A 16,958-nucleotide genomic window follows, 5' to 3' on the forward strand; every position below is an offset into this window, starting at 1 on the left:
ATTCCAGAAATTGATGTCATGGCTTTACAAGCTTCTGATAGGCTAATTGACATAATTTGAGTCATTAGCATAGTCCCCTGTAGCTCAGTTGGTAGAGCATGGCGCTTGCAATGACAGGGTTGTGGGTTCGTTTCCCACGGGGGGGCAGTATGAAAAATTTATTTACTCACTAACTGTAAGTCGCTCTGGATAAAAGCGTCTGCTAAGTGATTAAAATGTAAATGTAAATGAGTCAATTGGAGGTGTACCTGTAGATGTATTTCCAGGCCTACCTTCAAACTCAGTGCCTCTTTGCTTGACATCATGGGAAAATCAAAAGAAATCAGCAAAGACCTCAGAATTTTTTTTTTTAGACCTCCACATCTGGTTCATCCTTGGGAGCAATTTCCAAATGCCTGAAGGTACCACATTCATCTGTACAAACAATAGTATGCAAGTATAAACACCATGGGACCAGGCAGCCGTCATACCGCTCAGGAAGGAGACGTGTTCTGTCTCCTAGAGATGAACGTACTTTGGTGCGAAAAGTGCAAATCAATCCCAGAACAACAGCAAAGGACCTTGTGAAGATGCTGGAGGAAACAGGTACAAAAGTATCTATATCCACAGTAAAACGAGTCCTATATCGACATAACCTGAAAGGCCGCTCAGCAAGGAAGAAGCCACTGCTCCAAAACAGCCATAAAAAAGCAAGACTACGGTTTGCAACTGCACATGGGGACAAAGATCTTACTTTTTGGAGAAATGTCCTCTGGTCTGATGAAACAAAAATAGAACTGTTTTGCCATAATGACCATCGTTATGTTTGGAGGAGGAAAAAAAAAGGGGGTCATTGCAAGCCGAAGAACACCATCCCAACCGTGAAGCACGAGGGTGCCAGCATCATGCTGTGGGGGTGCTTTGCTGCAGGAGGGACTGGCATACTTCCAAAGTTGTTGCAAAATGGCTTAAGGACAACAAAGTCAAGGTATTGGAGTGGCCACCACAAAGCCCTGACCTCAATCCTATAGAAAATGTGTGGGCAGAACTGAAAAAGTGTGTGCGAGCAAGGAGGCCTACAAACCTGACTCAGTTACACCAACTCTGTCAAGAGGAATGGGCCAAAATTCACCCAACTTATTGTAGGAAGCTTGTGGAAGGCTACCCGAAACGTTTGACCCAAGTTAAAACAATTTAAAGGCAATGCTACCAAATACTAAATTGAGTGTATGTAAACTTCTGATCCACTGGGAATGTGATTAAATAAATAAAAGCTGAAATAAATCATTCTCTCTACTACTATTCTGACATTTCACATTCTTAAAATAAAAGTGGTGATCCTAACTGACCTAAAACAGGGAATTTTTACTAGGATTAAATGTCAGGAATTGTGAAAAACTGAGTTTAAATATATTTGGCTAAGGTGTATGTAAACTTCCGACTTCAACTGTACATTATTAATAAAAGGAATCCTCTGTTTGTTCTTTTTTCACATGAATAGTTCCACTGTTACCTGTTATAATGAACCATGTATGGATAATAAACCAAAATGTTTTAAAAAGGTATAATCTTCGTAAATGATAAAGGTATAATCTGTCAATTTGTGGAAAAATCACCCTGATTAACTCTTTAGTATTATCCCAGTTTACCTATTTGCTTATGGTCTTGCCTACGCCTAGCGAACAGTTTTTAAAATTATATGAGAAAAAAAGATTCAATTTTATTTGGAACGGCAAGCCAGACAAAATTAAAAGGGCATATTTATATAATGAATATGAATTCGGAGGACAGAAATTATTAAATATTAAAGCATTAGACCTATCACTAAAAGCTTCAGTCATACAAAAGTTATACTTAAATCCGAACTGGTTCTCAAGCAAATTAGTAAGATTGTCTCACCCAATGTTCAAGAAAGGCCTTTTTTCCCTTTATTCAGATTACAACAACTCATTTGCAGTTATTTGAAAAGGAAATCATCTCCCAAATATCACTATTTCTAAAACAAGCCATAGAAAGTTGGTTGCAATTTCAATTTAATCCTCCAGAAACGACAGAACAAATAATGCAACAAATATTGTGGTTAAATTCAAATATACTAATTGACAAAAAACCTTTATTTTTTGACAGAATGTTTAAAAAAGGTATAATCTTCGTAAATGATATAATCGGTAGGACTGGTGGAGTTATGTCGCACATGCAGCTAACAAAAAACATATGGAAATGTCTGCTCTACCCAAAATTACAACCAAATAATTGCAGCCTTAACGCAAAAAATGGAAGAGGAAAGTAAGGAACTTGTCTGTCGGCCTTTCATTAAAGAACATAATTGGTTAAAGAAAACTGTGATAAATAAAAAAAAGTATACCAGTTTCATTTAAGGACCAAAGGATTGACAGCCGTCCCATATAGATTGCAAAATAGTTGGGAAGAGATTTTTGACGTACCGATCCCATGGCAGAGTGTTTATGAAGTGATACGCAAAACGACACCGGATTCAGGAATGGCTAAAGGATTGCAATATTTACCTGGAGCTAACCTTGCAGATACAGTGGGGGAAAAAAGTATTTAGTCAGCCACCAATTTTGCAAGTTCTCCCACTTAAAAAGATGAGAGAGGCCTGTAATTTTCATCATAGGTACACGTCAACTATGACATACAAAATGAGAAAAAATAATCCAGAAAATCACATTGTAGGATTTTTAATGAATTTATTTGCAAATTATGGTGGAAAATAAGTATTTGGTCAATAACAAAAGTTTCTCAATACTTTGTTATATACCCTTTGTTGGCAATGACACAGGTCAAACGTTTTCTGTAAGTCTTCATAAGGTTTTCACACACTGTTGCTGGTATTTTGGCCCATTCCTCCATGCAGATCTCCTCTAGAGCAGTGATGTTTTGGGGCTGTCGCTGGGCAACACGGACTTTCAACTCCCTCCAAAGATTTTCTATGGGGTTGAGATCTGGAGACTGGCTAGGCCACTCCAGGACCTTGAAATGCTTCTTACGAAGCCACTCCTTCGTTGCCCGGGCGGTGTGTTTGGGATCATTGTCATGCTGAAAGACCCAGCCACGTTTCATCTTCAATGCCCTTGCTGATGGAAGGAGGTTTTCACTCAAAATCTGACGATACATGGCCCCATTCATTCTTTCCTTTACACGGATCAGTCGTCCTGGTCCCTTTGCAGAAAAACAGCCCCAAAGCATGATGTTTCCACCCCCATGCTTCACAGTAGGTATGGTGTTCTTTGGATGCAACTCAGCATTCTTTGTCCTCCAAACACGACGAGTTTAGTTTTTACCAAAAAGTTATATTTTGGTTTCATCTGACCATATGGCATTCTCCCAATCCTCTTCTGGATCATCCAAATGCACTCTAGCAAACTTCAGACGGGCCTGGACATGTACTGGCTTAAGCAGGGGGACACGTCTGGCACTCCTGGCGGCGTAGTGTGTTACTGATGGTAGGCTTTGTTACTTTGGTCCCAGCTCTCTGCAGGTCATTCACTAGGTCCCCCCGTGTGGTTCTGGGATTTTTGCTCACCGTTCTTGTGATCATTTTGACCCCACGGGGTGAGATCTTGCGTGGAGCCCCAGATCGAGGGAGATTATCAGTGGTCTTGTATGTCTTCCATTTCCTAATAATTGCTCCCACAGTTGATTTCTTCAAACCAAGCTGCTTACCTATTGCAGATTCAGTCTTCCCAGCCTGGTGCAGGTCTACAATTTTGTTTCTGGTGTCCTTTGACAGCTCTTTGGTCTTGGCCATAGTGGAGTTTGGAGTGTGACTGTTTGAGGTTGTGGACAGGTGTCTTTTATACTGATAACAAGTTCAAACAGGTGCCATTAATAGAGGTAACGAAAGGAGCCTCTTAAAGAAGAAGTTACAGGTCTGTGAGAGCCAGAAATCTTGCTTGTTTGTAGCTGACCAAATACTTATTTTCCACCATAATTTGCAAATAAATTCATAAAAAATCCTACAATGTGATTTTCTGGAGAAAAAAAATCTAAATTTGTCTGTCATAGTTGACGTGTACCTATGATGAAAATTACAGGCCTCTCTCATCTTTTTAAGTGGGAGAACTTGCACAATTGGTGGCTGACTAAATACTTTTTTTCCCCCACTGTAGCATTACTGGGTGATCTGAAAAGTCATAGTCAATCGATCAATAATATAATAATACTTTTAGCAAAAATGTTTATTTTCAATTTACAATCTGTAGAAACAATGAGAATAGAAAGGTTCAGAACATTTGTAAAACATCACAGTACAGTTGAAAAATATATGGCAAATAGAAATCCTATATGGATGGTGTTAAGAGATAGATGGGTGGTGTTGAATGGAGTTTGAATGCAGAGTTTGGTTTTCGCCAGGCATTACTGGAACCATGTCGTCCAAAAAGTTATACTTTTGAATCTGTCCATAGAACGTTCTTCCATGAGTCTTGATGATCATCCAGGTGCTTTTTGGCAAACCTGAGTCAACTTTTCGGACGAGATGGGTCCCATTATGCCTGGAGAAAACCAAACACTGCATTCCACAGTGAGAACATCATACCAAAGGTCAAGCATGGTGGTGTATAAGGGCCCTTGTTACCATAGAGACCATCTATAACTAGTAAGGTAGACTACATACCGTGGTCAAGCATGGTGGTGGTGGTGTGATGGTTTGGGGATGCTTTGCTGCCTCAGGACCTGGACGACTTGCCTTAATAGAAGGAACCATGAATTCTGCTCTGTATCAGAGAATTCTACAGGAGAATGTCAGACCATCTGTCTGTGAGCTGAAGCTGAAGTGCAGCTGGGTCATGCAGCAAGACAATGATCCAAAACACACAATCAAGTCTACATGAAAATAGCTAAAAAGCAACAAATTGGAAGTTTTGGAATGGCCTAGTCAAAGTCCAGACCTACTCCCAATTGAGATGTTGTGGCAGGACTTGAAACGAGCAGTTCATGCTTGAAAACCCAAATGTCACTGAGATAAAGCAGTTCCGCATGGAAGAGTGGGCCAAAATTCCTCCACAGCGACGTGAGAGACTGATCAACAACTACAGGAAGCATTTGGTTGGAGTCATTGCAGCTAAAGGTGGCACAACCAGTTATTGAGTGTAAGGGGGCAATTACTTTTTCACACAGGGGAATTGGGTGTTGCATAACTTTGTTTATGAAATAGTTGTGTTATTTGTTCACTTATGTTCCCTTTATCTAATATTAGGTTTTGGTTGAAGATCTGATAACATTCAGTATCACAAATTTGCAAAACATTTACGTCATTTAGCAGACGCTCTTATCCAGAGCGACTTACAAATTGGTGCATTCACCTTATAGCCAGTGGGATAACCACTTTACAATGTTTTTTTTTTTTTTTTTTTGGGGGGGGGGGTAGAAGGATTACTTTATCCTATCCCAGGTATTCCTTAAAGAGGTGGGGTTTCAAATGTCTCCGGAAGGTGGTGAGTGACTCCGCTGTCCTGGCGTCGTGAGGGAGCTTGTTCCACCATTGGGGTGCCAGAGCAGCGAACAGTTTTGACTGGGCTGAGCGGGAACTGTGCTTACATTTTTTTGGGGTCACTAAATAATTCCATATGTGTTATTTCATAGTTTTGATGTCTTCACTATTATTCTACAATGTAGAAAATAGTAAAACATTTGACTGGTACTGTATGTGTCTAATTGAAAGTAGTGATCGCTAAGTAAGCAGCATGACGTTCTTTACTCGGATACATTCAAACTGACATAGCCTGCTTCATATTCAGGTGATGTCTTTTTTGAGTCTGCTTTATACAATTCGATTTCATGTGGCATGAACAAAATCACAATTTCACAGTCAAAAAGTGGGAGCAGTATTCTACGCTTTAAGAGCAGTGATGAGGCTTCTCTCCTGTGTGCATTCTCGCATGCATTTTCAGGTTCCCTAACTGGGTAAAACTCTTCTCACACAGGGAGCAGTGGTAAGGCTTTTCTCCTGTGTGTATTCTCGCATGCATTTTCAGGTTCCATAAGCTGGTAAAACTCTTTCCGCACTGGGAGCAGTAGTAAGGCTTTTCTCCTGTGTGTATTCTCTCATGCATTTTCAGGTTCCATAACTGGGTAAAACTCGTTCCGCACAGGGAGCAGTGAAGAGGCTTCTCTCCTGTGTGTATTCTCTCATGCATTTTCAGCTTCCCTAACTGGGTAAAACTCGTTCCACACAGGGAGCAGTGGTAAGGCTTCTCTCCTTTGTGTTTCTGCTGGTGTGTTTTCAGACTACTTGAATGGGCAAAACTCATCCCACAGTCAGTGCAGTGAAAAGGTTTTTCTCCTGTGTGTATTCGTTGGTGAACTGTCAGGGCTCCTGACACAGTGAATCTCCTCCCACATTGTTCACAGCTAAAAGGTTTCTCTCCTGTGTGTCTCAGCTGGTGTTTTTTCAGGGTCCCTAACTGAGCAAAACTCTTCCCACAGTCAGAGCAGTGGTAAGGTTTCTCTCCAGTATGAATTCTCTGGTGTGTTTTAAGATTTGCTGAAGAGGTGAAACTCTTTCCACAGTCAAAGCAGCGGTGAGGTTTCTTCCCTGTAAGTCTCTGCTGGTGTTTCTTGAGGTGTTCTGATCTGGAGAGACTCTTCTCTGCCTCATCAGCATCATGATGTTGGTTAGCCTCCCCAGATGATATGCCCCTTCTACTGAGAGAGCGACAGTTAGGGCTGTCCCCTGTGAAACAAAGACAGACAGTTAGGGTTCCTTCTTCATATCGAAGTTAGTTCAAGGCCCAGCTTTCCAAACTCTTGTGATCAGATTTGAGCATTTTGGATGGGTTAAAATCATCAATGTAACCAATGGGGTAGGAGTGCTTCTAATGATTCTACATTTTAAGAAGGTTAGTGATTGTATTTAATGGTAATTAAGGACATCTAGGGAGTGTCCCAAAATAAATGTATGTAAGAGCATAAACCCACTCCGTCCCGGTGTTTTCCTGCAGTTGACCAGCAGCACAGACACCCTCTTCAGACCCAGCAGTAAGTTACCAGGAGAGGCACGACCTGGGGACCCCAAGAGGGGGAGGGGGAGGAGGGTTGGAGGAAGAAGGAGGAGGGGGGTGGAATAGGTGTTTCCTGTAAATCCCAAAAAGAGGGTAGTGGAGTTCAAGTTAGTACACTAAGGGTAAAACAACACAACAATGGTATGTCGAGGTCTTGCATTTAAATGGGGACGGCCACAACGGAGTGGAAACAATGCCCCCTTGCTGTTTAAGACTTAATGGACACCAAAAAATTGTTTTCCAAACTCTGCTTCTTCATTCCGGTCCGTTGAACAACAGGAAGTTACCAAACCACAGAAGATGAAAAATGTGGTTTTCAACGATGGGTTTATGATATAGCTTGTAACTTGTAAACGATTACCCATTCCTAAAAGTGAGTACCACTTTCACAGCATGTTAAAAATAATACACATCGTCTGTTTGCTTGCTACGCAGATTTGCAGCGCTCAAATATTGTAACTGTATGTAACACGCACGATATGAACCCGGGGCTCCCACGGGAGAAACCAATATCTTACACTTCAGACCAATAAGACATTCCCTATCGGGAAAAAGGGCAAATTGATTTAGCTTATTTTTATTTTAGACCCCAATTACGTTTCTATGTGAGAATTCCAAGAATATTTTTGGGCATTGCTGGCGATGGAATCAGCCAATAACAAAAGCGATGGAAGTATAGACAGCGTTCCTTGATCTGATCTTCAGGCTATTTGATCTGATCTACAGGATATGCATCAGACTATTTTGAAATCTTAACCTAATGTAATACATTGCCTTTAGAACGTCTGCACTCCCTTGAACCTTTTTCAAATTTTGTTACGTTACAAAGTGGGATTTAAATATATTAAATTGTAATTATTTGTAATTGATGTGCTAATTTCAAATTGTCAATGTGGCTTTGATTGGATAGTTGATGTTACGTTGGAAAGCTTCATGTTGATGACAGTTTGCGATAGAACACATAAAAAAAGGGTGAGTGTCATGTTTTGGCTGACAAATGTACTAAAATGTAATAACATCCAAACTATGAAATAACACATATGGAATAATGTTGTAACCAACAAAGTGTTAAACAAATCAGAATATATTCCAGGTGACTACCTCATGAAGCTGGTTGAGAGAATGCCAAGACTGGGCAAAGCTGTCTTCAAGGCAAAGGGTGGCTATTTGAAGAATCTCAAACACCACATATTTTGATTGTTTAACACTTTCTTGGTTACTACATCATTCCATATGTGTTATTTCATAGTTTTGACGTCTTCACTATTATTCTACAACGTAAAAATAAAGAAAAACCCTTGAATGAGTAGGTGTGTCCAAACTTTTGACTGGTACTGTATATATTTCTTTCCACTTTCAAATGGTACAACAAAGATGTTTGGAGGTAGAGGGCTGCGGGCTCCGACAGAGATCATTGCAGCGCGGTCCGTATTTTTCATGTTAAGGGCGGTCAGACAGAAAACGCTGTGATAAATATACTTCTTCCGCAGATTATTTGGAAACGGTGTCTTTCTGCTGTGTATGCGTTAGCCTAGCTATTGTACTAAAAGCACCTCTGTCACATTATTCACACACTAGCCTACCAGGCTACCTATGAATGGGCGAATAAATCACATGGCAGTTATCTTTCCAAGGAAATTCACTTAAATATAATTAGGCTATAGTTTACTACAGTGTCTGTTAATAGAAAGAAGTTGGGGACGCTCAACCAACGTGAGTCGAGGTGAAATCCCAAAATGTAATTATCAATATAAAGCAAAAGGCGCAACATGGGGATCGAGCGTTGAGTCTTCTCCTTCTCAATATATATTAATTATCCATTTGTCTCTGACTGAAAATATTCCCGCTCCTAAAAGACAGGCTATATCCTACGTGCAAAACGTAGGTCAAGAGAAAGTGCAACAGACTGCTCATCTTTCTTGCTGTTTCAAGTTCAGCAGCCATACCTCTCCTCTCCTCTCCTAGTTCAGCAGCCATACCTCTCCTCTCCTAGTTCAGCAGCCTCTCTTCTCCTAGTTCAGCAGCCATACCTCTCCTCTCCTAGTTCAGCAGCCATACCTCTCCTCTCCTAGTTCAGCAGCCATACCTCTCCTCTCCTAGTTCAGCAGCCATACCTCTCCTCTCCTAGTTCAGCAGCCATACCTCTCCTCTCCTAGTTCAGCAGCCATACCTCTCCTCTGCTAGTTCAGCAGCCATACCTCTCCTCTGCTAGTTCAGCAGCCATACCTCTCCTGTCCTAGTTCAGCAGCCATACCTGTCCTGTCCTAGTTCAGCAGCCATACCTCTCATGTCCTAGTTCAGCAGCCATACCTCTCCTGTCCTAGTTCAGCAGCCATACCTCTCCTCTCCTAGTTCAGCAGCCTCTCCTCTCCTAGTTCAGAAGCCATACCTCTCCCGTCCTAGTTCAGCAGCCATACCTCTCCCGTCCTAGTTCAGCAGCCATACCTCTCCTGTCCTAGTTCAGCAGCCATACCTCTCCTGTCCTAGTTCAGCAGCCATACCTGTCCTGTCCTAGTTCAGCAGCCATACCTCTCATGTCCTAGTTCAGCAGCCATACCTCTCCTGTCCTAGTTCAGCAGCCATACCTCTCCTCTCCTAGTTCAGCAGCCATACCTCTCCTCTCCTAGTTCAGCAGCCATACCTCTCCTGTCCTAGTTCAGCAGCCATACCTCTCCTGTCCTAGTTCAGCAGCCATACCTCTCCTCTCCTAGTTCAGCAGCCATACCTCTCCTGTCCTAGTTCAGCAGCCTCTCCTGTCCTAGTTCAGCAGCCATACCTCTCCTCTCCTAGTTCAGCAGCCATACCTCTCCTGTCCTAGTTCAGCAGCCATACCTCTCCTCTCCTAGTTCAGCAGCCATACCTCTCCTCTCCTAGTTGGGCGTGCCAGATCAGGTGAGCGTTTGGTCTCAATTAAATAGAGTAGACTATATATGAATGGACGGAGAAGCACGGGCAGTTATCTTCCCAAGGAAATTAACTTCCTAAATATTATTAGGCTATACAGTTCCTATGGAAAGTCTACACCCACTATAACTTTTTTCACATTTTGTTGCTTTAAAAAGTGGGATTGAAATAGATTTGATTATAATTTTTCGTAATTCATCTACACAAAATAATGTGAAAGTAAAAACAAAATTCTACAAATTTGTACAAACAAATACAAAACAATAACTAAAATAGTAATTGTGTGATATGAATGACTAATCCTTCCTCTGTTAATAATGATGTTGTGTATGGTGTATTAAGCCACCCAGACACGTCAAAGATGTTCACAATAATCCCCAATAATGACCACCTGCAACCCTGTACATGTGACTATTCACAATAATCCACAATAATGACCACCTGCAACCCTGTACATGTGACTATTCACAATAATCCACAATAATGACCACCTGCAACCCTGTACATTTGACTATTCGCAATAATCCACAATAATGACCACCTGCAACCCTGTACATGTGACTATTCACAATAATGACCTGCAACCCTGTACATGTGACTAGTTTTTCATACTGGCCCCCCATGGGAATCGAACCCACAACCCTGCCGTTGCAAACGCCATGCTCTACCAACGGAGCTACATCCCTGCCGGCCATTCCCTCCCCTACCCTGGACGACGCTGTGCAGTGCAGTGCGATGCAGTGCCTTAGACCACAGTGACCACCTGCAACCCTGTACATGTGACTATTCACAATAATCCACAATAATGACCTAAATGACAGAGTGAAAGGAGAATATAAATATTTCAGATCTTGCTTGAAGGAAAAGGATAGCTTGCTTACAGTTTTTAACAAGCTGCTAGTGGAGTAGCCTACAGCCAACTGGCAAGCTGCTAGTGGAGTAGCCTACAGCCAACTGGCAAGCTGCTAGTAGAGTAGCCTACAGCCAACTGGTAAGCTGCTAGTGGAGTAGCCTACAGCCAACTGGCAAGCTGCTAGTGGAGTAGCCTACAGCCAACTGGCAAGCTGCTAGTAGAGTAGCCTACAGCCAACTGGTAAGCTGCTAGTAGAGTAGCCTACAGCCAACTGGCAAGCTGCTAGTGGAGTAGCCTACAGCCAACTGGCAAGCTGCTAGTGGAGTAGCCTACAGCCAACTGGTAAGCTGCTAGTGGAGTAGCCTACAGCCAACTGGCAAGCTGCTAGTGGAGTAGCCTACAGCCAACTGGCAAGCTGCTTGTGGAGTAGCCTACAGCCAACTGGCAAGCTCCAACTAACTGCATTGTACCGACAAGTCATTGGTAGTGCATTATTGTTTGCTTTCCACGATTGGAAATGCATTGTATTGGCATGAGAAAGTGTTATTACGGTAATTAGCCACTGTTTTGCATTGGATTGTTGGGGATTGTGCATGTAGCTGTGTAGCGTTGTCATGACTTGCTATTTATGAATTGTCCATGTTTGTAAAGCGGTGCAGTAGCCTGTATTCTTGCTGCAAGACAGCCGTGCGTGGCTGCAAATACATTGTGGGTAAATGTACTATTGATTATTATCCATCCTGTGTTATCAGCAAGCGAAAATAGTTGTGCCCCCTTAGTCATTTCTGATGCCCCTTTGCCGAGTTCATCCTGCCGCCGGGCCTGGCTACGAGTAACCAGCTAAACTACAAAAATGATTTTCCAAAAGTCAAGGACCATTAAATGCGCCCAGTGTAAAAGCAGGAAGTAGGCCACAAAGACCCGTTATAAAAATGATTAAATTAATCTAAACTCACCTGATTCATTGTAGAAACGTGTGTTTATGGTCGATTGCAGAGTTCAGGCGAAGTTAACTAGATGTTTATCTCTAGTCTACGGACCTTTTAGATCAGGGAGGTAGAGGACCGAGACGTTATATTTCAACATGTGACTCTGCCTAAAGTCAGAAGACAAAATGGAGAATAGAGAACATGTGACTCCACCTTCACTTCCGTTGGACTGAAAAATGGGACTTCCGCCAACATACAAATAATAATACAGCAGGAGGCTTCTGTTTAGCTCATTTTCAAAAGTTACCGTCCGACATAATTTTAACATTCCTCCTTTGTTCAATCATGTTGTCTGGTGTTCTACTCTGCAAGGAGAGTAAAGTCACAAGAGAAAAGAGCCAGGCTCCGCCTTCACTTCCATTCAACTGAAACGTTGGGATTCGGCCAACATACAAATCATTTTTATTTTTTTATTTTATTTAACGTTTATTTAACCAGGTAAGCCAGTTGAGAACAAGTTCTCATTTACAACTGCGACCTGGCCAAGATAAAGCAAAGCAGTGCGATAAAAACAACAACCCAGAGTTACATATGGGGTAAAACAAAACATAAAGTCAAAAATACAACAGAAAATATATATACAGTGTGTGCAAATGTAATAAGTTATGGAGATAAGGCAATAAATAGGCCATAGTGCAAAATAATTACAATTAGTATTAACACTGGAATGATAGATGTGCAAGAGATGATGTGCAAATAGAGATACTGGGGTGCAAATGAGCAAAATAAATAACAATATGGGGATGATGTAGTTGGGTGGGCTAATTTCAGATGGGCTGTGTACAGGTGCAGTGATCGGTAAGCTGCTCTGACAACTGATGCTTAAAGTTAGTGAGGGAGATAAGAGTCTCCAGCTTCAGAGATTTTTGCAATTTGTTCCAGTCATTGGCAGCAGAGAACTGGAAGGAATTGCGGCCAAAGGAGGTGTTGGCTTTGGGGATGACCAGTGCGATATACGTGCTGGAGCGCAGACTACGGGTGGGGTTGCTATGGTGACCAATGAGCTAAGATAAGGCGGGGATTTGCCTAGCAGCGATTTATAGATGGCCTGGAGCCAGTGGGTTTGGCAACGAATATGTAGTGAGGACCAGCCAACAAGAGCGTACAGGTCACAGTGGTGGGTAGTATATGGGGCTTTGGAGACAAAACGGATGGCGCTGTGATAAACTACATCTAATTTGCTGAGTAGAGTGTTGGAGGCTATTTTGTAAATGACATCGCCGAAGTCAAGGATCGGTAGGATAGTCAGTTTTACGAGGGCATGTTTGGCAGCATGAGTGAAGGAGGCTTTGTTGCGAAATAGGAAACCGATTCTAGATTTAACTTTAGATTGGAGATTCTTAATGTGAGTCTGGAAGGAGAGTTTACAGTCTAATGTTAATGTTAATGAAAATGGATTAGTGACGTACTAGTGGCAGACATGACAAAATGTTTACAATCCAATTTTACTTCAAAGTTAACTGTAATATAGAATAAGTAATTATATTAACCCATATTTATTTTAATATGGAGATCGTATGGTAAGCAACGGTCATCACACTGGATTCATGATTTACTAAAAACATATCAAGCTCATTTAGATCGTCCTGTGTGTGTGTCATGACCGTAAACACATCTTGCTTTGACAATTTAACATTTCCTAAACAGCACCAACGTTAGGCTACTGCAACCTCTGCAGCCTCACTCTACCCGTGATATCAAAGTAATTTTTAGAATGATTTGTAGCTATTGTTTCTGTCGGAGCATTAGAGAGCATCCGACTCAGTTTCCTTCACAGAAAACACGCGGTACAGTTAAGTGGTATCTATTCCGTAAGAAAATTCAGGCGGAAACAGAAGGAAGGGTGGCTTGACCACGTTTTGAGAATGACGGATCACTTGACCGCAGTCTTTAAGACGACACATTAGTTCAATAGTTCAACAACTACAGAGTTTGTGCCACTGTTTTTAAAATACTACTTACTGGTGTTAATCAGCTCTCCAGTCTCCTCTTCTTCCTCCAATGTGACAGTAATCTCCCCCTCCTCCTTCACTCCAAAAACTGCCTCCTCCTCTTTCACTCTGAAACCTTCTTCCTCTTCTTTCACTGTAACTTCTTCCTCTTCTTTCACGGTAACAGCTTCATCCTCTACTTCTGTTTTAACTGTAACAGCCTCCTCTTCCCTCTCCTCTTTCATGAGAGCTTCTTTCTCCGTCCAGCAGACCTCTTCTTTAGCAGGAGGAGAGTAGCTTAGTGAGCTCATGGTCGGGGATGTTATCTAGCTAGTTAGCATTAGCCTAGTGTTACATTAGCCAGATAGCTAATAACGTAAATATGAAATCAAATGGAGTAACTGGTCAATACACAGACAGTGTGTTTAAAACACTGATGTTAATATACACAAAAATGGTCTAAAGAGCTTCAATGTTTTGGTTTTATGTTGGCTAGCAAGCTACCAAGGCGGCTGAATTGTTGTTGTTGAAAAAGCCTCCTGTCCCGTCCACTAGAATATACGTCACGCAAGAATCATCACCTGAAAGACACACATCGCCATCTGCTGACTGGAGTGACGCAGTTGAACAAAAACTATATTCTGGCAAACAATGTAAACAAATAATTGGTAAATAACCAGTTCTCTTACTTCTTACAGATAATAATTTCCTCTACGCAGATGTAGAAGCTGAATAGGGATTTGTACATTATGAATCAACCCTTTTATGAATAGGCCATATGTATATTATTTACATTTACATTTTCGTCATTTAGCAGACGCTCTTATCCAGAGCGACTTACAAATTGTCATCACAGTCTTATTGGCACTGAAAGGTATAGATAGTTAGACATAGAGCTGTAACATCCTGCTAAGTGACCAATAAAGGAGCTGCTATAGAAGGAGAAGGGATGTTATTGGTGCCAGAAGCAGACTCAGTCAAGACCAGCCAATAGGCTACAGATGTGGCTTGGCTGTTCAATAGTTACATTTGGTGCATTATCCCAAATGTAACTATTTGAGTCAATTGGAGGTGTACCTGTGGATGTATTTCAAGGCCTACCTTCAAACTCAGTGCCTCTTTGCTTGACATCATGGGAAAATCAAAAGAAATCAGCAAAGACCTCAGAATTTTTTTTTGTAGACCTCCACATGTCTGGTTCATCATTGGGAGCAATTTCCAAATGCCTGAAGGTACCACATTCATCTGTACAAACAATAGTATGCAAGTATAAATACCATGGGACCAGGCAGCCGTCATACCGCTCAGGAAGGAGACGCGTTCTGTCTCCTAGAGATGAACGTACTTTGGTGCGAAAAGTGCAAATCAATCCCAGAACAACAGCAAAGGACCTTGTGAAGATGCTGGAGGAAACAGGTACAAAAGTATCTATATCCACAGTAAAACGAGTCCTATATCGACATAACCTGAAAGGCCGCTCGGCAAGGAAGAAGCCACTGCTCCAAAACAGCCATAAAAAAGCAAGACTACGGTTTGCAACTGCACATGGGGACAAAGATCTTACTTTTTGGAGAAATGTCCTCTGGTCTGATGAAACAAAAATAGAACTGTTTTGCCATAATGACCATCGTTATGTTTGGAGGAGGAAAAAAAAAAGGGGGTCATTGCAAGCCGAAGAACACCATCCCAACCGTGAAGCACGAGGGTGCCAGCATCATGCTGTGGGGGTGCATTGCTGCAGGAGGGACTGGCATACTTCCAAAGTTGTTGCAAAATGGCTTAAGGACAACAAAGTCAACGTATTGGAGTGGCCACCACAAAGCCCTGACCTCAATCCTATAGAAAATGTGTGGGCAGAACTGAAAAAGTGTGTGCGAGCAAGGAGGCCTACAAACCTGACTCAGTTACACCAACTCTGTCAAGAGGAATGGGCCAAAATTCACCCAACTTATTGTAGGAAGCTTGTGGAAGGCTACCCGAAACGTTTGACCCAAGTTAAAACAATTTAAAGGCAATGCTACCAAATACTAAATTGAGTGTATGTAAACTTCTGACCCACTGGGAATGTGATTAAATAAATAAAAGCTGAAATAAATCATTCTCTCTACCACTATTCTGACATTTCACATTCTTAAAATAAAAGTGGTGATCCTAACTGACCTAAAACAGGGAATTTTTACTAGGATTAAATGTCAGGAATTGTGAAAAACTGAGTTTAAATATATTTGGCTAAGGTGTATGTAAACTTCCGACTTCAACTGTACATTATTAATAAAAGGAATCCTCTGTTTGTTCTTTTTTCACATGAATAGTTCCACTGTTACCTGTTATAATGAACCATGTATGGATAATAAACCAAAATGTTTTAAAAAGGTATAATCTTCGTAAATGATAAAGGTATAATCTGTCACTTTGTGGAAAAATCACCCTGATTAACTCTTTAGTATTATCCCAGTTTACCTATTTGCTTATGGTCTTGCCTACGCCTAGCGAACAGTTTTTAAAATTATATGAGAAAAAAAGATTCAATTTTATTTGGAACGGCAAGCCAGACAAAATTAAAAGGGCATATTTATATAATGAATATGAATTCGGAAGACAGAAATTATTAAATATTAAAGCATTAGACCTATCACTAAAAGCTTCAGTCATACAAAAGTTATACTTAAATCCAAACTGGTTCTCAAGCAAATTAGTAAGATTGTCTCACCCAATGTTCAAGAAAGGCCTTTTTTCCCTTTATTCAGATTACAACAACTCATTTGCAGTTATTTGAAAAGGAAATCATCTCCCTAATATCACTATTTCTAAAACAAGCCATAGAAAGTTGGTTGCAATTTCAATTTAATCCTCCAGAAACGACAGAACAAATAATGCAACAAATATTGTGGTTAAATTCAAATATACTAATTGACAAAAAACCTTTATTTTTTGACAGAATGTTTAAAAAAGGTATAATCTTCGTAAATGATATCATCGGTAGGACTGGTGGAGTTATGTCGCACATGCAGCTAACAAAAAACATATGGAAATGTCTGCTCTACCCAAAATTACAACCAAATAATTGCAGCCCTAACGCAAAAAATGGAAGAGGAAAGTAAGGAACTTGTCTGTCGGCCTTTCATTAAAGAACATAATTGGTTAAAGAAAACTGTGATAAATAAAAAAAAGTATACCAGTTTCATTTAAGGACCAAAGGATTGACAGCCGTCCCATATAGATTGCAAAATAGTTGGGAAGAGATTTTTGACGTACCGATCCCATGGCAGAGTGTTTATGA

General features: G+C 41.1%; 1 protein-coding gene across 1 annotated transcript; it reads right to left on the minus strand.

The window, feature by feature from the left end:
• Nucleotides 1-5,354: 5,354 nt before the first annotated feature.
• Nucleotides 5,355-14,228, minus strand: LOC311122916 (uncharacterized protein). The gene is made up of 3 exons (XM_084197218.1): nucleotides 13,710-14,228; nucleotides 6,919-7,074; nucleotides 5,355-6,673 (listed from the first exon to the last, which is right to left on the minus strand). The coding sequence occupies exons 1-3, from the start codon at nucleotides 13,987-13,989 to the stop codon at nucleotides 5,838-5,840; spliced, it is 1,272 nt and encodes a 423-aa protein (XP_084053344.1). The 5' UTR covers nucleotides 13,990-14,228; the 3' UTR covers nucleotides 5,355-5,837.
• Nucleotides 14,229-16,958: the final 2,730 nt, after the last annotated feature.

The sequence above is a fragment of the Coregonus lavaretus genome, assembly GCF_964263955.1.
Source record: "Coregonus lavaretus genome assembly, contig: HAP1_SCAFFOLD_102, whole genome shotgun sequence".
Classification (NCBI taxonomy): Eukaryota; Metazoa; Chordata; class Actinopteri; order Salmoniformes; family Salmonidae; genus Coregonus; species Coregonus lavaretus.